Below are 22,500 nucleotides of genomic sequence, written 5' to 3' on the forward strand. Positions count from 1 at the left end.
CCCCACCCCCCCCACCCCCCCCCCCAAAAAAAAAAAAAATTAGATATTTCGAAAGGGCTGAGATAAAAAAATAAATACTGTAGACAAACATCGTCAGGATAAATGTTAATATAGATTATTGACAAACAATAACTAATGTAAAGTGGGTGTGCCATGGAACAGCAAAAAAAAACAAAGAAAAAATTAACATTTATTAACAGAAACAACAACCAATGCAAAGTGGGTGTGCCATGAAACAGCAAAAACAACGAAAAATTAACATTCATTAACAGAAGCAATAACAAATGCAAAGTGGGTGTGCCATGAAACAGCAAAAACAACGAAAAATTAACATTCATTAACAGAAGCAATAACAATTGCAAAGTGTGCCATGGAACAGCAAAAACAACGAAAAAATAACATTTAATAACAGAAACAATTATAAATGCAAAGTTGCTGTTCAATGAACCAGCAAAAAAACAAAGAAAAATTAACATTTAATAACAGAAACAACAACAAATGCAAAGTTGCTGTTCAATGAACCAGCAAAAAACAAAGAAAAATTAACATTTATCTACAGAAACAACAACAAATGCAAAGTTGCTGTTCAATGAACCAGCAAAAAACGAAGAAAAATTAACATTTATCTACAGAAACAATAACCAATGCAAAGTTGCTGTGCCATGAAACACCAAAAACAAAGAAAAATTAACATTTATAAACAGAAACAACAACAAATGCAAAGTTGCTGTGCCATGAAACAGCAAAAACAGTAAAAAACAACAACAACAACATTATCATTTATTAACAGAAATAGCAAGAACAACAGAAAAAGTGTCAAACACACTAACAATGTGCAAGTCATGCAATTTTTTCTTAGAGGGGAATACCCACTTTCCTCGCATACCTGAAGGTCAACAGATTTGCTGAGGTGTGAGATGATGAATGCCAAAATTTCAACTGACTTTCACTTCTCTCTCTCTCTCTCTCTCTCTCTCTCTCTCTCTCTCACTTTACTGTAGTTTGATGTCTAACGTACTCTCTCTCTCTTACACACTTTCACTTTTCCTATAGTTTTGTCTAATGTACTCTCTCTCTCTCTCTCTCTCTCTCTCTCTCTCTCTCTCTCACTTTACTGTAGTTTGATGTCTAACGTACTCTCTCTCTCTTACACACTTTCACTTTTCCTATAGTTTTGTCTAATGTACTCTCTCTCTCTCTCTCTCTCTCTCTCTCTCTCTCTCTCTCTCACTTTACTGTAGTTTGATGTCTCAAGTACTCTCTCTCTCTCTCTCTTACACACTTTCACTTTTACTATAGTTTTGTCTAATGTACTCTCTTTCTCTCTCTCTCTCTCTCTCTCTCTCTCTCTCTCTCTCATTCACTTTACTGTAGTTCTATGCCTACTGTGCTCTCTCTCTCTCTTTCTCTCTCTCTCATTCACTTTAGTTCTCTCTCTCTCTCTCTCTCTCTCTCTCTCTCTCTCTTTCTCTCTCTCTCTCTCTCTCATTCACTTTAGTTCTCTCTCTCTCTCTCTCTCTCTCTCATTCACTTTAGTTCTCTCTCTCTCTCTCTCTCTCTCTCTCTCTCTCATTTCACTTTAGTTCTCTCTCTCTCTCATTCACTTTAGTTCTATGTCTCTCTCTCTCTCTCTCTCTCTCTCTCTCTCATTCACTTTAGTTCTATCTCTCTCTCTCTCTCTCTCTCTCTCTCTCTCTCATTCACTTTAGTTCTCTCTCTCTCTCTCTCTCTCTCATTCACTTTAGTTCTCTCTCTCTCTCTCTTATTCACTTTAGTTCTCTCTCTCTCTCCTCTCTCTCTCTCTCTCTCTCTCTCATTCACTTTAGTTCTCTCTCTCTCTCTCTCTCTCTCTCATTCACTTTAGTTCTCTCTCTCTCTCTCTCTCTCTCTCTCTCTCTCTCTCTTCTATACACTTTCACCTTTACTGCAATTTAATGTATAAAGTGAATTCAGTAGCATAGGCTATACGTACAATACATCAACACACAAGACGCACACAATATATATATATATATATATATATATATAAAGGTATTCAATTCTTTGGAAAATAATACTATTAAAACAAACGCCATATATATTACCCTAAAACTAACCCTGTCTCATTTTATTTCAAGAGACGTGAACCAAAATGAGTGTTTCGGAAAAGGAGAAAGGACAGAACAACCTCGCATTTGTAGGCGATGACGAGAAGCAAGGTAAGATAATTCTACCTTATAATTGCACGATACTTCAAATTCTGTTGTTTACGTACGTGCGAAGTAAAACCCACTTTAATGTAGAGTGTAATTTTGTGAATCTTTTTATGATATTTAATCTCATTTAAATACGGAGAATCTAAATAGTTTTTTTTTTTTATGTTAGTCTCACGTAAAACAGACGACGTTGCCCCGCCTACTTCCGGTGATGTTCCTCCAAAAACGCTGACTAAGGAGGAACGGATGGAGAAATATCGAATGTTAAAGAACGTCTTCGTGATATCCTTCGCATTCATGTTTCTCTTCACCAGCTTCAACTCCATGGCCAATCTGCAGTCGTCCATTAATAAGTAAGTCTGGAGAGAGAGAGAGAGAGAGAGAGAGAGAGAGAGAGAGAGAGAGAGAGAGCAGTGTCTCCTATCTCGAAGCATTAACATGGGTGAGCACACCTTTCTCTCAAACCTGTACTAGAATCACTACCAAAACATAATTATAAGTTGTTTGAGAGAGAGAGAGAGAGAGAGAGAGAGAGAGAGAGAGAGAGAGATATTCCTAACACTATTATATGCATCCTATATACAATTCTTTAAAATGTAATTTACTTCAAATCCATTTTCATTGAAGATTACAGCTGCCTTTATGGCATTTATCTTGCAATTGAACTTCTCAATCGGTCTAATTTTTCCTCTTTTGAGAGAAGAAAAATTAGACCGATTGAGAAGCCCAATCGGTCTAATTTTTCTTATCTCAAAAGAGAAAAAATGAGAGCAACTGAGCTTCTCAGTCGGTCTAATTTTACTTAACACAAAAGAGGAAAAATTAGAGTAATTGAGCTTCTCAATCGCTCTATTTTTTCTTCTTTCGGGAGAAGGATAATTAGAGCAACTGAGCTTCTCAATCGGTCTAATTGTCCTTCTCCCAAAACAGGAAAAATAGACAGATTGAGAAGCTCAATTGGTCTAACTTTTCCTCCTTTGAGATAAGAAAAATTCGACCGATTGAGAATTTCAGTTGCTCTAATTTTCCTTCTCACAATAGAGGAAAGATAGACCTATTGAGAAGCTCAATTGCTCTAATTTTCCTTCTACCAAAGAAGGAAAAATTAGACACTGAGAAGCTCAATTGCTCTAATTTTTCGTCTTTTGAAATAAGAAAAATTAGACCGATTGAGAAGCTCAATTGCTCTAATTTTCCTTCTACCAAAGGAGGAAAAATTAGACCGATTGAGAAGCTCAGTTGCTCTAATTTTCCTTCTACTAAAGGAGGAAAAATTAGACCGATTGAGAAGCTCAGTTGCTCTAATTTTCCTTCTACTAAAGGAGGAAAAATTAGACCGATTGAGAAGCTCAGTTGCTCTAATTTTCCTTCTACTAAAGGAGGAAAAATTAGACCGATTGAGAAGCTCAGTTGCTCTAATTTTCCTTCTACCAAAGGAGGAAAAATTAGACCGACTGAGAAGCTCAATTGCTCTAATTTTCCTTCTACCAAAGGAAGAAAACTTAGACCGATTGAGAAGCTCAATTGCTCTAATTTTTCGTCTTTTGAGATAAGAAAGATTAGACCGATTGAGAAGCTCAATTGCTCTAATTTTTCGTCTTTTGAGATAAGAAAAATTAGACCGATTGAGAAGCTCAATTGCTCTAATTTTTCTTCTACTAAAGGAGGAAAAATAGACCGATTGAGAAGCTCAATTGCAAGATAAATACCACTGAAGCATCTATAATCTCCAATTGAAACCAGCATGCAAAAGGGACCACCTTCCGATATACACTTCAAATCTAACATTCTTCCACATCCTCCTAAAGAGTCCAGGGCACCACAGCCCTATCAACCCTTTACGCGGCGCTGGTGATATCCTGCGCCTTCGTCCCCACATGGATGATCAAGAAATTCAAAGCCAAGTGGACGCTGGCCATGTCCATGTTGGGATACTCAACCTACATAGCGGCCCAGTTTTACCCGCGAGTTTGGACGCTTGTTCCCACCTCCATCATCCTCGGTCTAGGGGCCGCTCCTATGTGGTCGGCTAAATGTACTTACTTGACACAGGTGAGGGAGGTGTTTATTGTTATTATTATTATTATTAGTAGTAGTAGTAGTAGTAGTAGTAGTAGGTAAGTTACAACCCTAGCTGTAAAAGTAGGATGTTATAAGCCCAAGGACTCCAACAGGGAAAAACAAAGGGTGTTATAATTATTATTATTAGTTAAGTTACAACCCTAGTTGGAAGAGCAGGATGTTATTAACCCAAGGGCTCCAACAAGGAAAAATAAAGGGAGATATTATTATTATTATTATTATTAGTAGTAGTAGTAGTAGTAGTTAAGCTACAACCCTACCTGAAAAAGCAGGATGTTATAAGCCCAAGGACTCCAACAGGGAAAAACAAAGGGTGTTATTATTATTATTATTATTATTAGTTAAGTTACAACCCTAGTTGGGAAAGCAGGATGTTATAAACCCAAGGGCTCCAACAAGGAAAAATAAAGGGAGATATTATCATTATTATTATTATTATTATTAGTTAAGTTACAACCCTAGTTGGAAAAGCAGGATGTTATAAACCCAAGGCTCCTACAAGGAAAAATAAAGGGAGACATTATCATTATTATTATTATTATTATTATTAGTTAAACTACAACCCTAGCTGCAAAAGCAGGATGTTATAAGCCCAAGGACTGCAACATGGAAAAATAAAGAGATATATTATTATTATTATTATTATTATTATTATTATTATTATTATTATTAGCTAAGCTATAACCCTAATTGAAAAATCAGAATGCTACAAGGCCAAGGACTCCAACAGACAAAAATAGCCCAAGGGGGAAAGAAAATAAATAAATAAACTATATAAGTAATAAACAATTAAAATATTTTAAGAATATTTTATTTTACTTGTTCGGTGCTTCTCATATAGTTTATCTATTTCCTCATTTCCTTTCCTCACTGGGCTATTTTCCCCTGTTGGAGGCCTTGGGCTTATAACATCCTGCTTTTCTAACTAGGGTTGTAGCCTAGCCAGTAATAATAATAATAATAATAATAATAATAATCATATAATTTCGTTCTTGTAAAACACTAATATAATTTAAAAATAATTGTCACGACAACTTTAACTACTATTTTCTTACAATGCAAATCACAATAATTATAAAACCCGCTCTTTAGAATGTCAGTTATTAATCACTGAAAGGATATAAGATAATATAAACGAATTTGTCGGTAATCTTTCGGTAGAGTCCCACCCAGCCATTACTTCTTGCCAGTAAATAGGAACTTGTTTTTCTTTTTTTCGCGAGCGAGGCGAGCGGACGGCGGAGCAAACAATTTTGGTAAATTTTTACTAAAATTTAATGGTTTTTGCTCCACCGTGAGAGAGAGAGAGAGAGAGAGAGAGAGAGAGAGAGAAGCTCCCATGTACTGACAAGCAGTAATGGCCCTGGGTGGGACACTACCGAAATATTACCGAATATAATGATGCCAACAAGTTTTTAAACAAAGGAGGAAAAAAAAACTAATAATCTTGAAATTAAAAACCATCAAAATTAACAATTGTTATTTAAATGTTTCAAAAAATTCATCTTCGTCGCCTTTTAAATGAATTTCTCTGTTGTTGTCTTTCAGGTGGGAACGAAATATGCGGAACTGGTTGGAGAAAATGCCGAAGTCGTTATCGTTCGGTTCTTCGGAATTTTCTTCTTGTTTTTCCAGTCGACTCAGGTGTGGGGTAACCTCATCTCTTCCTCAGGTAAGAGAGTATACACACACACACACACACACACACACATATATATATATATATATATACTGTATGTATATATAAATTATAATATATATATATATATATATATATTATACATATATACTGTATATATATTTATATATATATATTTGTATGTGTATATATATACATACTGTATATGCGTATATATATATATATATATATACATCATCATCTCCTACGCCTATTGACGCAAAGGACCTCTGTTAGATTTCGCCAGTCGTCTCTATCATGAGCTTTCAAATCAATACATCTCCATTCATCATCTCCTCAGCCATGTAAGCCTAGGTCTTCCAACTCTTCTAGTGCTTTGTGTAGCCCAATTGAAAGTTTGGTGAACTAATCTCTCTCGGGGAGTGCGGAGAGCACATATGGCACTCGAGTAATCTCTCCTATAGTTTTATTTCTAATCCTGTCCTGTATTACTAAAAATATTTTGTTTCTGGCCTAGATTTTCAGGAGAATCGAGATCATGAATTTGAAAATAAAGTGTATTATCAAATTTCAAGAAAGTAAATAATAAAAATTATAAGTTAAGAAAATAATCACTGGTCTACCTAAAAACTTGTAAACTGGTTAATATAAAGATTCTGTTATCTAAATCCATTCGATTTGTAGTTCATAAATGTCATAAATTTTTAATGAATGTAAGTCACCTAAAAGCAGTCAAAATAAAATAATTGCACTTTATTAATATTTTGTAAGATTTTCAACTCTTATCAGTGGCTACTGAACAAGTTTTTTTCCCTTTCCCTTTTACGTTTCTACCAGTAATCCCCTCTCACTCTGGTAGGTCATAGAACTGGCTTTGTCCCACCCTAGGTGAGTTGGTAACATTTCCTATTTCATGCTAAACCAGTATTCCCACCTTAATCAGCCAAGCCAAACACTTGAGGTATCTACTAAACATGGACTGTTTAATGTTATATGCCTTTGCTTTCTTTTAAACAACTTTCCCATCCTACTTAGCCGGGCCATAAGCTCAGTTCTGAATTTCATTCTAAACCAGTGTTCCCACCTTGATCAGCCAAGCCAAACACTTGAGGTATCTACTAAACATGGACTGTTTAATGTTATATGCCTCTGCTTTCTTTTAAACAACTTCCCCCATCCTACTTAGCCGGGCCGTTAGCTCAGTTCTAAATTTCACGCTCAACTGGTGTTGATACCTTAATCAGCCAAGCCAAACACTTGAGGTATCTACTAAACATGGGCTGTTTAATGGTATAAGCCCTTGCTTTCTTTTAACCAACTTCCCTATCCTACTTAGTGGGGCCATTAACCCAGTACTATTTTGTCTAGAGTGAGCTGGTATTTGCCAATGTACCACTTTCTGGCTAAAGTACTTTTGTGTTAAGTTTTACCCAAAAGGGTGTACCCACATAGGCGGTGATTTGGCAGGGACAGGCAGTAGCCAATAGCTAGAACTTGAATTAAAATGCATTATTTCTGGGGACTTCGTTCCAGCCAGTGTTAGACTGAACAGACCCACTGGAATCTCAAGGTTCACCACTTAGCTCTTGCCAGCACCTTCTAAATCACCAGCTAAGCCGCCTAAGATTGAGTTTCAATACTATTGAAGTCTAACTTCAGGTGACAATTTTCCATCTTTCTCTCTGACAGTTCTATCGCATGGTGTTGAAGAACGTGACGAGATCAACGAGGAGGCCCTGTTGTCCTGTGGAGTTAACTACTGCCCTCACGAACAGGCAGCCAGCAACTCCACTAATCTGGATGCACCTCCCCTGTCCAAGATCTACACAATGGCCTCTATCTACCTCATCTGCGCCCTGCTCTCCTCCGTGATTATTGCCGCCTTTGTCGATCCACTTACAAGGTAAATAAAGACATTGCTATTCTTGGAATTCATAAAGTGATACCATGGGGATGAGACACAAAATTGGAAATATCATAACCTGATGAAGCTTACTTCCATTTAATATGCTTTTCCTGACTTATTCGAGTTGGTAAAAATATCATTGTTCATTGTTCTATCCAACTTTATTCCATTTCAGCGGCAGTTTTACCCCCCTTAGTGTCCAAGCCATAGAAATTTCTAAGTCTTACTCATATGTAGCTTGCTGTCTTGTTAACAAATAAAAATATTCAAACTAAAGACTGATGTACATATTTTATCAAAACTTTAATTTCATTTTACACATGTGTCTAGATTTCAGTCTCCATTTAAAAAACCGATAAGCAAAATGGCAGTTTTTAATGTGCATAAGATTTCTATGATTATCTTCTTTGTTTTATGGTTTTTAATCCACACACGAACGCAACCGCTTGCTCTCTTACTTTCAGGTATGGCGAAGATGAGCGTGAAGGTTCCTCCACTGGCAAAAGCGGGTGGGAGCTTTTGGTTGCCACTTTCAACCATATGCGTCACCCTTACCAGATCCTGATTATCCCTTTGACTGTGTGGTCAGGAGTTGAACAAGCTTTCATCGGAGCTGATTACACTGCCGTTAGTCTTGGTTTCTTTTTGTTTTGAGAACTGTAGCAGGTTGGTAAACTGTAGGACATCCTAACCCTGCAAACCTCAATCAGTAATCGTCCAAAATTCCATAAGATCATATATGGGTTCAGTCGATATGTGTACGAAAATTTTATAAAATCACACAAATATTCAATGTTTTTAGTTATGATGAATATATTATCTCAAATTGTATGGAATCCAGTTGATATATATTATAAAATTCATGAGATTACACCATAGGTGAATGCCCAAAATTCTTGAATCCCAAACGAATTGAGAGGAGAAATTTCAGTTGAGTATTCAACACTTAATGGATTCTTATATAGAGGTAATCAGAGCATGTAATTCTGAAATTCTTTTGGAGATTGTGTCTTATATTCAATAGCCTTCAATGTTCAAGTTATATCACTAGGGAATTAATTTCATAGCAAATTTCCTTCCTTTGACCAGGCCTATGTATCCTGCGGCTTAGGAGTCCACATGGTCGGATACGTCATGATCTGCTATGGAGTCTGCGACGCCATCTGCTCCATCAGCTTCAGTCCACTGGTCAAGATCATCGGCCGCATTCCCATCTTCACCATGGGTGCCATCATTAACCTCAGCATCATCATTGCCCTTCGCTATTGGGTTCCTCATCCCGATGACATAGTCGTGTTTTTCATTGTGGCTGCACTGTGGGGCGTATCTGATGCCGTGTGGCAGACTCAGATAAACGGTAGGTTGTCTATAGAGGAATTTCAGGACCATTTCAAATTTATGTACCATAGAATAAATTATAGCTTCACTTATGGAATTCACACCTCTACAAGGGTTGTAACTGTCAATTAAATAAGAATTCTTAGCAAGCATCAAAAGCGTAACGTCTAAAAATAGATTTTCCCAATCACCGAATTGAGAATATTTGCCTCCAGTAAAAAGTTTTCAAGTGCCTTTGCTATTTCTGGAAGGTACTCATCAGGTGGTAGAAGTAGAGAAAACACAAAAAGGAAGAGGGATTATCTCATTTAATTGTCAGTTACTATGGATCTGTATCTATCACTTTTAGAAAATAATACAGGTATTATTTCCTTTCATATAGACAAATTTCTACTGTAGATTCTTTACTGGTGAGGGAGGTAAGGGAATCTGTAGCTCTGTATATTGTTACTTCTGTAGCTCTGGATATTGTTACTGAATATTAGCCTCTCTATTTTCTAGCCCTTTCTGGGAACCACAGTTTCTTAAGTAGCCATTATGTACATATACTTAAATACTTTTAGATGATACAAATATTTCACTATTCACCTTTCTATCTAGATATCTCAATGGCTAGGGTTTCTTTCACTCAAACCTTTTTTTTCACAGGTATTTATAATTACTAGAAAGGACTATAAGTTGTCTTATCCTAACACTTAGTGATGTACAGTCACAGGATCATTTTTAAAACACCTTTTTCCTGATATTTTTGTTGTAAAAGGTAGTCCATTTATTGCAATTAATAACTACTCACTGAGCTTTTTGATAGCATAGTTCCATGGGAACTGTGTTAAACATAGGAATTCTCAGTTATGTGGTACAGTACAGTAGAAATTGATATTGCTGTATGATCCTGTAGCTGTACAGCTCCCCTAGGAACTGCTCAGTATCCTTACTAAGAGAGATCCTTCGAGTATCCTCATCTCCATCCTTGACCTCCCCTCTCTCTCTCTCTATCTCCTGAAGCCCTCTATGGAGTGCTGTTCACAAACAGCTCTGAGGCTGCTTTCAGTAACTACCGCTTGTGGGAGAGTCTTGGCTACATTCTCGGGTACATGGTCACTTCCTCTTCCTGCCTCCTCCCGAAGATCTATATGAACATTGCCATCCTCATGGCTGGTATGATTGGCTACTGGGCCATCGAAATTTGGGAGATGAAGAAGGGGAATTCGTGCGGTGGACGGGGCTAAATTTCGACCCACTCCCAAACCTGACGTCTCTCCGGTTGTCTGTCTTCTATTCTAAATTGCAAGTATTTGCTTGAATGCAATGGCATGAGTTTTTTTTTTTCTTTTTTTAATGGTTTGCACTTTACATTTAGATTGCAGTTATAACAAGTATAAAGTACGTAAATTGCAAGTATTTGCTTCAAAACAATAGCATGAGTTTAATTTTTTTTCCTTTTTTTTTCACTTTGCTTTTAGATTGCATCTATAACAAGTATAAAGTACTTAAATTGCAAGAATTTGCTTGAAAGCAATGGCATAAGTTAATATTTTTTTTTTTTTTTTTTTTTTTTTTTCTTTTTTTTTTTTGCTTTTAGATTGCATTTATAACAAGTATAAAGTACTTGAATTGTAAGTATTTGCTTCAAAGCAATATCATGAAAGGTTTTGTTTGTTTGAATGGCTTGCACTTTGCCTTTAGATTGCATTCATAACAAATATAAAGTACTTGAATTGCAAGTATTTGCTTGAAAGCAATGGCTAGGATATTTAGTTTTTTTTAATGGTTTGCACTTTGCCTTTAGATTGCATTCATAACAAGTATAAAGTACTTAACTGATTCATCCCTATTCACGCATTTCATTTTGCTTTTGTTCTGCTTTACTATGGTTATGGAGTTGAATATTTTGCTTGAAAGCAATGGCATGAGTTTTTTTCTTTCATTTTTTATTGGTTTGCACTTAGCATTTTGCCTTTAGATAGCATTCATAACAATTATAAAGTACTTAACTGTAACATTCTTATTCACGCATTCTATTATGCTTTTGTTATGCTTTGCTATGTTTATGGAGTTGAATATTTTGCTTGAAAGCAATGGCATACGAGATTTTGTTTGTTTGAATGGCTTGCACATTGCTCTTAGATCGCATTTATAACAAGTATAAAGTACTGTAATTGCAAGAATTTGCTTCAAAGCAAAGGCTAAGTTTTTTTTCGTTTTTTTTCTCGAATGGTTGGTACTCTGCCTTTAGATCGCATTTATAACAACTATAAAGTACTGAAATTGCAAGTATTTGCTTCAAAGCAATGGCTAAGTTTTTTTTTTTTTTTTTTTTTTGAATGGTTGGTACTCTGAATTTAGATCACATTTATAACACATATAAAGTACTTAAATTGTAAGTATTTGCTTCAAAGCAATAGCTAAGTTTTTTTTTTTTTTTTTTTTTTTTTTTTTTTTTTTTTTTTTTTTTTTTGAATGGTTGGTACTTTGCCTTTAGATCACATTTATAACAAGTATAAAGTACTTAACTGATTCATCCCTATTCACGCATTTTTTTATGCTTTTGTTCTGCTTTACTATGTTTATACAGTTGAATATGATTTGATATTTGATAATTATGTATTATAGTCCTTTACGTTTTAACTAACTTCATAACTAACTATAAACTAACACGTAACCTTTTCAAATCGATATAAAATCTACAGGACAAAATAAAGTACATTAATGATAAAAAGATCGATTTCAGGCAGATTTGTACTTAAATATCAAAGACTGAACAATATAATGACTAAACTTCTCAGGTCTGGCACTGAAGACAAGTTCTTATGAACTGAATATATTCCTATTTCATTTTATCAACGTAATCGTTGGCGTGAATTTTAGATATGCTATTTCTAAAGAGAATTCTTACTCCACGTACGATAGTATCAAAAACTTTTGTTTACTTTACTTATCTGGTCCTGTACAGTAGGGGAACCCCACCTTGGGGAACCCTCCTCTCTACAGGACCCCCACGGTCGTTTTATGATGTTCATTCGGGAGCATTTAACATTTCACAATGCGTATTGTTCGCTTACTGTTCATTCGGGAGCATTTAACATTTCACAATGCGTATTGTTCGCTTACTGTTTAATAATCACTGCTATAACACCTGCAGAATAAGAAAGTCTTCAGTTTCCTCTTGAAAGCCTTAATATCCTCAATTATTCGGACTAGTTGTAGTGAATGCTAGATCGCGATATCTTCAAAGACGATTCTTATTTCATGTACGATAGTCTGAGGAACTTTTGTTTATCAACGTACTCGTTGCAGTGACTGCTAGATGGCAGATATTTTTAAAGACAATTCTTATTTCATGTACGATAGCCTGAGGAACTTTTGTTTATCAACGTACTCGTTGCAGTGAATGCTAGATGGGGGATATTTTTTAAAGATATTTAATTCACGAACTATATCCGAAAGGATATTTTCTAAATTTATGACAATGATAAAATGCCACAATGTTATTGGTTTATGAAATATGAAGAAAATGTATTTAATGATACTTTTCTTGTCTTTTCTTTTATTAAAATATATCAGACATATAAGATTATTATATGATTTTTAACAGTGCAAGTAAGAATATAATTTTTCAAGCCATTCGTCTAATTCTTTTCGAAGTAAACCACCAGATTTAATTCAAGAACTTCAAGAATTGTATTTTTGATTAGTTTAACTTTAAATTCAGAATAATAACAACTTCAGGGGTCTTTAAAAATTTTGAAGTTGATAATTTGTACTCTTCAGATTAATAAACTCGAAAAAAACATATTGGTCATGGCATATTGATTATAATAATCTTATTCGTAATTTTCTGACAATAGTTTTTAATATACTACAAGTCATATGTCTTAATGATTACTATGTAAAGTGACAATTCATTGTCTTTATACACACTGAATTATTAATCATTGTACGAATGCCTTCGAGATATGCTACACTCCTAAACTCTTAATATTACTGTCACAATAATTCTATTTTCCTTCACAGTGTACCAACCGTGTGTCACACGATCGTACATAGTTCATTTTGTGCTTGTATCTTCGCTCTCCCCTCCCACTAAAAAGAACCAGAATAAACATGTCTGCTTTTTTCCTCTGTAACAGTGTCAATATTTGAACATGAAAATTCTTGTTGTTTTGAGATTTTGTATATAAAGGAGAGTGTTCTTTAATAAACTAACTCAGTTGCTTTCACACTGCCTTTGAGTTCACAACCTTCTCTCGGCTCCGTCACAACAGCATATATATATATCTTTCACTCTTTAATCTTAATCAACCCTTTTCTTCATTTGTCTTCTTTATTATCCCTTTCTATTGTCCTATGTCTTTTATTCATTTATCTGACCATCTTCCTACTTGCATTCTCTGTTTCTATTCTATCCTCCTTGATGTAACATAGCCTCAACATGCTAAGTAGGAGCAGGTGGGTCTGTTTCTTCCTCTGCTCTCCATTTTATTTGGCTTATTTGAATACTGTTACTCTTCTTAAAATGTTTTAAGTTATTTGTTCATTACTTTTGTAATTTATTTATTTCCTTATTTCCTTTCCTCACGGGGCTATTTTTCCCCGTCGGAGCCCTTGGTCTTATGCATGCTTTTCCGACTAGGGTTGTAGCTTAGTTGACAATAATAATAATAATAATAATAATAATAATAATAATAACAATAATAATAATAATATCATTATCAATAATAATAATTATAATTATAATCCTACTACTACTACTACTACTACTACTAATAATAATAATAATAATAATAATAATAATAATAATAATAATAATAATGATAATTTAATTCGCCTATTTTAACGTTGTTACTGTTTTTAAAATAGTTTCATTTAAATTATTAATTAATTCTCTTGTAGTTTATTTACTTCCTTATTTCCTTTCCTTACTGGGCTATTTTTCCCTGTCGATGCCATTGGGCTTATAGCATCTTGCTTTTCCAACTAGGGTTGTAACTTCGCTAGTAGTAATAATAATAATAATAATAATAATAATAATATCATTATTATTATTATTATTATTATTATTATTATTATAATAATAATAATAATAATAATTACAATAATATCATTATTATTATTATTATTATTTATTATTATTATTATTATAATGATAATAATAATTATAATAACAATAATAATAATAATAATAATAATAATAATAATAATAATATTATTATTATTATTATTATTATTATTATTATTATTATTATTATTATTATTATAATAATAATAATAATAATAATAATAATAATAATAATAATAATAATAATAACATCATCTCCAATTTCTAACTTTAACTCCGTCACCCCTCAGCTTTCTACGGAATCATCTTCCCGGGCGAATCTGAAGCCGCCTTCAGCAACTACCGCCTCTGGGAGTCCTTCGGCTTCATCTTCGCCTACGTCGGGAGCACGACCACCTGCGTGAGCACCAAGACCTCCAATCTCATCGTCTCCCTGGTCTTCGGCATCGCCGGATACTACGCCATCGAGATCATGGAGCGCTTCGCCCTCCTGAAGAAGGACGAAGAAGGAAAGGCCGTGCCTGTGGATCACCTGGTCTCCAATATCGTCCGGGAGAGAAGAGGTAGTCCTTGAAGAGGAGCGGGATTGATTTGTTTACGTGTGAGGTCTTCGTCCATATTTGCCTTGGCAATATTGCAATAGACGGAAATGCATCTTTAAGATCGTTGAAATATATTGCATTTTTAACTCCATCGATATTCACGTTGGCAATATTGCAATAGACGGAAATGCATTTTTTAAGATCGTTGAAATATATTGCATTTTTAACTCCATTGATATTTACGTTGGCAATATTGCAATAGACGGAAATGCATCTTTAAGATCGTTGAAATATATTGCATTTTTAACTCCATTGATATTTACGTTGGCAATATTGCAATAGACGGAAATGCATTTTTTAAGATCGTTGAAATATATTGCATTTTTAACTCCATTGATATTTACGTTGGCAATATTGCAATAGACGGAAATGCATCTTTAAGATCGTTGAAATATATTGCATTTTCAACTCCATCGATATTCACGTTGGCAATATTGCAATAGACGGAAATGCATTTTTTAAGATCATTGAAATATATTGCATTTTTAACTCCATTGATATTTACGTTGACAATATTGCAATAGACGGAAAAGCATTCTTTAAGATCGTTGAAATATTTTATATTTTAACTCCTTCAATTATATTTGTGTTAGCAATATTGCAATAGACAGAAACGCATCTTTAATAACGTTGAAATATATTGTATTTTTAACTCCATCGATATTCCCGTTGGCAATATTGCAATAGACGGAAATGCATTTTTTTAAATCGTCGTAATTGTTTATCTTTGAGGTCTTCATCCATATTTGCCTTGGCAATATTGCAATAGACGGAAATGCATTTTATAAGATAGCTGAAATATATTATATTTTAACTCCATCAATTCTTACGTTGGCAATATTGCAATAGACAGAAACGCATCTTTAAGATCGTTGAAATATATTGCATTTTCAACTCCATCGATATTCACGTTGGCAATATTGCAATAGACGGAAATGCATATTTAAGGTCCTTGAAATATATTGCATTTTTAACTCCATCGATATTCACGTTGGCAATATTGCAATAGAGAGAAACACATCTTTAAGATCGTTGAAATATATTGCATCTTGACTCCTTCGTCGATATTTGTGTTGGCAATATTGCAATAGATGGAAATGCATTTTTTAAGATCGTTGAAATATATTGCATTTTAACTCTACATTATCTACATTATCTATATGATCATTGGCAATATAGCAGTAGACGGAGTTGCATTTTTTAGGGTTGTTGGAGTATATACATTGCATTTAAACTCTCCCATGTGGATGTATGATACATGTGTATGATACATGTTATGTATAGATTTTCACCTTGTACAACATTTCAATACTGTTTTCGCGTCTAGTTAGATATATATGCTGTATATATACATACATACACACACACACGCACACACACACATATATATATATATATATATATATATATGCGTGTGTGTGCGTATATATATATATATATATATATATATATATATATATATATATATATATATATATATATATATATATATATATGTACACATATACATTTTCATTTGATCTATTTTCGCCATTACAAATTATCAATCGAATTCAGAATTCCAACATTCTAAAATTAGAATTCCCATATTCCGATTCATCTGCAGATTATGAATTTAGTTTACTCTAAGATTTGGTAAACTAGCTGATAGGTTTATCAACAACCGCTAAGATAATGTGGCAATTCGAGTCTACTAAATAAGGTCAAAGCTTCTGACATTCAAAAGTTTATCAATAACATCAACATTCCACGTATATCCATATTTCAACATTTCACATCTACCCATAACTGACATTCTACATCTACCCATAACTGACATTCTACATCTACCCACATTTGAACATTCCACATCTACCCACATTTGAACATTCCACATCTACCCATAACTGACATTCTACATCTACCTATATTTTAACATTACACATCTACCCATATTTCAACATTCCACATCTACCCACAACTGACAGTCTACATCTACCCACATTTGAACATTCCACATCTACCCACATTTCAACATTCCACACCTACCTACATTTGAACAATCTATCTTTACCCACAACTGACATTCTACATCTACCTACATTAGAACATTCCACATCTACCCACATTTGAACATTCCACATCAACCCACATTTGAACATTCCACATCTACCCACATATGATCAATCTACATCTACCCACATATGAATATTCAATCTTTACCTATATTTGAACAATCCACATCTACCCACATTTCAACATTCCACATCTACCCACATATGAATATGCAATCTTTACCTACATTTGAACATTCCACATCTACCTACATTTAAACATTCTAAACTTTCCTCTGGACTTCAGATTCCAATGTTTACTTATGGACTCCAGCATTCCAATTCACCGGAGAGACTTCAATATTTAAAGTTCCCCAAAATATTTTGTTGATAAATATTATTTATTAATCTTGTTATTTTTTGGTTAAGGCCCCGTGTACGCTTGTGTGTATGTCTGAGTGATTGTGTTTTGTACAAAATGTGTAACGAAATGTGTAAGCTACCTTTATCGACTAGTTCTTCCTTATGGTTTGATAAATATTTGTGAAATATTCTCGTAATGGTTTGATAAATATTTGTGAAATATTCTCGTAATGGTTTGATAAATATTTGTGAAATATTATCGTAATAGTTATATAGATATTTGTGGAATATTTTCGTAATGGTTTGATAAATATTTGTGAAATAGTCTCGTAATGGTTTGATAAATCATATTCTCGTAATAGTTTGATAAATATTTGTGAAATATTCTCATAATAGTTTGATAGATATTTGTGAAATAGTCTCGTAATGGTTTGATAAATTATATTCTCGTAATAGTTTGATAAATATTCGTGAAATATTTTCGTAATGGTTTGATAAATATTTTTGTGACCACAATTTGATAAAATCTAAAGTCTTATATGCTACATAATTGTCTTAATTGCATCTATGAATATCAAGGATTTATTAAAGATATATAAATATTCCTTATAAATATTATATCCTTATATTCCCCTAATATAAAGTTGCTTGATTTTAGTAGGGGAAATATTTATTAGAAATCATTAATGTATTTTCTCTTAAATAAAGGTTTTAACATTTCTTTAAAAATAACCTCTATGAAAATGTATTAATAAAATTCATTCATTTTATAATTCCATGATTCTACATAATCAAAATAATTTATCTATTTAAAGAAATTGGTTCATTAATACTTATTCTTTCGTAATTCTAAAAACAAATAATCGTAGAGCAGGTGGGTCTGCCCTATGTAATCCTTTCCATTGTATATAAATCTTTTTAAAAATTCAAAGGCCGCTCATGAATGGCAGTGGTAAGGGACAGTGATATTGCCCTAGACTGACCATATTATGTATGATCAGTGCCCAAGCTCCCTCTCTACCTAAGCTTGGACCAGGGAGGACCAGGTAGTGGCTGCTGATGTATCAGGGGGTAGACCTGGCCTATAGCATATGCTCTTCTTTTATGCATTGGGACGTAATTTATGATAATACTTGAATTTATCTTTGGATTAAATCAATTCTCCTTCATACATTGTTAAATTTACCGTAAAAAAAAAAAAAAAAAAAAAAAAAAAAAAAAAAAAAAAAAAAAAACGGTAACAATCCTGGAATAAATTTTGCCAGGCATTTACCGTTTTACAAACGAATATATTGACGTTAAGGAGTGATATTACGGTCACCAAACCATAAAATATAATAACAAAGTATTGTAAAATTACGGTCGCCTGTATTTTACTGAAATACGGCTAAGAACAGCATATTATTACGGTGAATTTCCAATTAAAATTACGGTTTTTTTGTAACTGTATATAATATCGTGTACAGAAAACTTATTCTAAATTTTACAATATTATATAATAATTCTTTCTCTAAACGGCGTATTCTAAGTTTTTTTTTTTTAAAGATAAGATGCGTTTATCTTTCCTATATTTTTTCATCTATCTGATCTAGTCAAGATTGAGACATTACAGCAACCTGTATATACAGAATATCAAGTCAAAATTTATTGATCAACGGTAGAATGGTTGATAAAGAAAATCTCTTAATATTCGTTTTCTTTCTTTGTCTAATGTGAAATTTGCTCCGTTTGTTTTTTTGTAAATAAATTTCAATTAAAAATTACTAATTATTTGTAAATATATTCGACTGACAATCAAAATTAATTCTAATTCTTAGTTAATGTAACACAATTTATTTATATCTGTTTTTGTATGTTTTTTCTACTACTACTAATTGAAACTCGAGATTTTTTCCTTAATGTGTAATTTGCTCCATATGTTTTCTTTTGTAAATATATTTCAATTCGGAGATGCAAAAACATTTTTAAATATATTCGTCTGACAATCAAAATTAAATCTAATTCTCATTTAATGTAACATAATCTCTTATCTGTTTTTGTATCTTTTTCCTTCCATTAACAGAAACCCGAGAATTTTTGTAAAAAGACAATGTGTTAATAAAAGCTGACTTTGTTCCACATTAAGTTTATTTGCATATCGTAGTCTGTGAAATATCTGTATTTGTAAATGCTTTTAGTAAAGATGTTGAATAAATGGTTCTCTTTTTTTTCCCCTGGGGTAAATCCGCGTCTTTAACGTTTGCAACGCTTCCAGAAGGTTGAAATCACTGACAATTCTTCCCTCAAACAACCTCTATAATGTTTCTAATGCTTCCAAGAACTGGGTACAATAGCATAGCCTATACACTCAATAAACAGCCTCTACATTGTTTAGCAAGTCAATTACATTTTCCTATTGTTTTACGTTCATACCTGCAGAGATTTAGATATAACATAAGGTAAAGGATGATATGGAGAGAAGAGGTTTGGTGGAAGAAGGCATTGGAGAAGGTGCATCAGGCAACCGACCCCTTAATGTAGGGATAACGGTGGGAAAGAAGATCTAGAGGGAGGCCGAGAATTAAATGGCGAGATAAGGTGAAGGATGATATGGAGAGAATGTGTTTGGTGGAAGAGGATGCCTTTGATAGAAGGCATTGGAGAGGGCGCATCAGGCAACCGACTCCTTAATGTAGGGATAACGGTGGGAAAGGAGATCTAGAGGGAGGCAGAGAATTAGATGGCGAGATAAGGTGAAGGATGATATGGAGAGAAGAGGTTTGGTGGAAGAGGATGGCTGTGATAGAAGGCATTGGAGAGGGCGCATCAGGCAACCGACCCCTTAATGTAGGGATAACGGTGGGAAAGGAGATCTAGAGGGAGGCAGAGAATTATATGGCGAGATAAGATGAAGGATGATATGGAGAGAAGAGGTTTGGTGGAAGAGGATACCTTTGATAGAAGGCATTGGAGAGGGCGCATCAGGCAACCGACCCCTCATGTAGGGATAATGGTGGGGATGAAGGTGCAAGATATTGATGTGTCTTGAGATGAGATATTATATTCATGAAGAAAGATAATACATTTAGGGAAGTATCCTTATATGAGAGTAACAGCGACCAAAAAAACTATCGAGTTGGAGCGGGACTCAAACCCCAGTCTGGCGTTCACCAGTCAGGGACGTTACCACATCGGCTATTTGTCTGTGGGAAGTGAATATTGGAGTTTACAGAATATTGTCTGTGGGAAGTGAATATTCGAGTTTACATAATATTGTCTGCGGGAAGTGAATTATGGGGTTTTACAGAATATTGTATGTGGGAAGTGGATTATGAGGCCATACAGAATATTGTCCGTGGGAAGAAAATATTGGAGTTTAAAGAATATTGTCTGTGGGAAATGAATATTCGAGTTTACATAATATTGTCTGTGGGAAGTGAATTATGGGGTTTTACAGAATATTGTCTGTGGGAAGTGAATTATGGGGTTTTACAGAATATTGTCTGTGGGAAGTGAATTATGGGGTTTTACATAATATTGTCTGTGGGAAGTGAATTATGGGGTTATACAGAATATTGTATGTGGGAAGTGGATTATGAGGCCATACAGAATATTGTCCGTGGGAAGAAAATATTGGAGTTTAAAGAATATTGTCTGTGGGAAATGAATATTCGAGTTCACATAATATTGTCTGCGGGAAGTGAATTATGGGGTTTTACAGAATATTGTATGTGGGAAGTGAATTATGGGGTTTTACAGAATATTGTCTGTGGGAAGTGAATTATGGGGTTTTACAGAATATTGTCTGTGGGAAGTGAATTATGGGGTTTTACATAACATTGTCTGTGGGAAGTGAATTATGGGGTTTTACAGAATATTGTATGTGGGAAGTGGATTATGAGGCCATACAGAATATTGTCCGTGGGAAGAAAATATTAGAGTTTAAAGAATATTGTCTGTGGGAAATGAATATTCGAGTTTACATAATATTGTCTGTGGGAAGTGAATTATGGGGTTTTACAGAATATTGTCTGTGGGAAGTGAATTATGGGGTTTTACAGAATATTGTCTGTGGGAAGTGAATTATGGGGTTTTACAGAATATTGTCTGTGGGAAGTGAATTATGGGGTTTTACATAATATTGTCTGTGGGAAGTGGATTATGAGGCCATACAGAATATTGTCTGTGGGAAGTGAATATTCGAGTTTACAGAATATTGTCTGTGGGAAGTGAATTATGGGGTTTTACAGAATATTGTATGTGGGAAGTGAATTATGGGGTTTTACAGAATATTTAATGTTTGAAGTGAATTATGGGGTTTTACAGAATATTGTATGTGGGAAGTGAATTATGAGGCCATACAGAATATTGTCCGTGGGAAGAAAATATTGGAGTTTACAGAATATTGTCTGTGGGAAGTGAATTATGGGGTTTTACAGAATATTGTATGTGGGAAGTGAATTATGGGGTTTTACAGAATATTGTCCGTGGGAAGTGAATTATGAGGCCATACAGAATATTGTCCGTGGGAAGTAAATATTGGAGTTTAAAGAATATTGTCTGTGGGAAGTGAATATTCGAGTTTACAGAATATTGTCTGTGGGAAGTGAATTATGGGGTTTTACAGAATATTGTATGTGGGAAGTGAATTATGGGGTTTTACAGAATATTGTCTGTGGGAAGTGAATTATGGGGTTTTACAGAATATTGTCTGTGGGAAGTGAATTATGGGGTTTTACAGAATATTGTCTGTGGGAAGTGAATTATGGGGTTTTACAGAATATTGTCTGTGGGAAGTGAATTATGGGGTTTTACAGAATATTGTCTGTGGGAAGTGAATTATGGGGTTTTACAGAATATTGTCCGTGGGAAGTGAATTATGAGGCCATACAGAATATTGTCCGTGGGAAGTAAATATTGGAGTTTAAAGAATATTGTCTGTGGGAAGTGAATATTCGAGTTTACAGAATATTGTCTGTGGGAAGTGAATTATGGGGTTTTACAGAATATTGTATGTGGGAAGTGAATTATGGGGTTTTACAGAATATTGTATGTGGGAAGTGGATTATGAGGCCATACAGAATATTGTCTGTGGGAAGTAAATATTGGAGTTTAAAGAATATTGTCTGTGGGAAGTGAATATTGGAGTTTACAGAATATTGTCTGTGGGAAGTGAATTATCGGGTTTTACAGAATATTGTCTGTGGGAAGTGAATTATGGGGTTTTACAGAATATTGTATGTGGGAAGTGAATTATGAGGCCATACAGAATATTGTCCGTGGGAAGAAAATATTGGAGTTTAA

At 34.1% G+C, this 22,500-nt stretch overlaps 1 protein-coding gene across 3 annotated transcripts in view; it reads left to right on the top strand.

The window, feature by feature from the left end:
- Nucleotides 1–16,197, top strand: part of LOC137641951 (UNC93-like protein) — a 47,749-nt gene extending 31,552 nt beyond the window's left edge. The window contains exons 2-10 of one of the 3 annotated variants that reach the window (XR_011044607.1): nt 2,118–2,198; nt 2,365–2,548; nt 4,004–4,247; nt 5,826–5,949; nt 7,606–7,819; nt 8,287–8,449; nt 8,912–9,179; nt 10,166–10,447; nt 14,510–14,647. Coding sequence is in view for 2 of the 3 variants with exons in the window: in XM_068374520.1 (XP_068230621.1) it covers nt 2,132–2,198; nt 2,365–2,548; nt 4,004–4,247; nt 5,826–5,949; nt 7,606–7,819; nt 8,287–8,449; nt 8,912–9,179; nt 14,510–14,793 (1,548 nt within the window). In the remaining variant the exon portion in view is untranslated. Of the gene's footprint in view, nt 1–2,117; nt 2,199–2,364; nt 2,549–4,003; nt 4,248–5,825; nt 5,950–7,605; nt 7,820–8,286; nt 8,450–8,911; nt 9,180–10,165; nt 10,448–14,509 lie in introns of all 3 variants that reach the window. The other 2 variants (XM_068374520.1, XM_068374519.1) reach the window with 2 other exon arrangements.
- The last annotated feature ends 6,303 nt before the right edge of the window (nt 16,198–22,500 follow it).

Source organism: Palaemon carinicauda, chromosome 6 (genome assembly GCF_036898095.1).
Source record: "Palaemon carinicauda isolate YSFRI2023 chromosome 6, ASM3689809v2, whole genome shotgun sequence".
Taxonomy (NCBI): domain Eukaryota; kingdom Metazoa; phylum Arthropoda; class Malacostraca; order Decapoda; family Palaemonidae; genus Palaemon; species Palaemon carinicauda.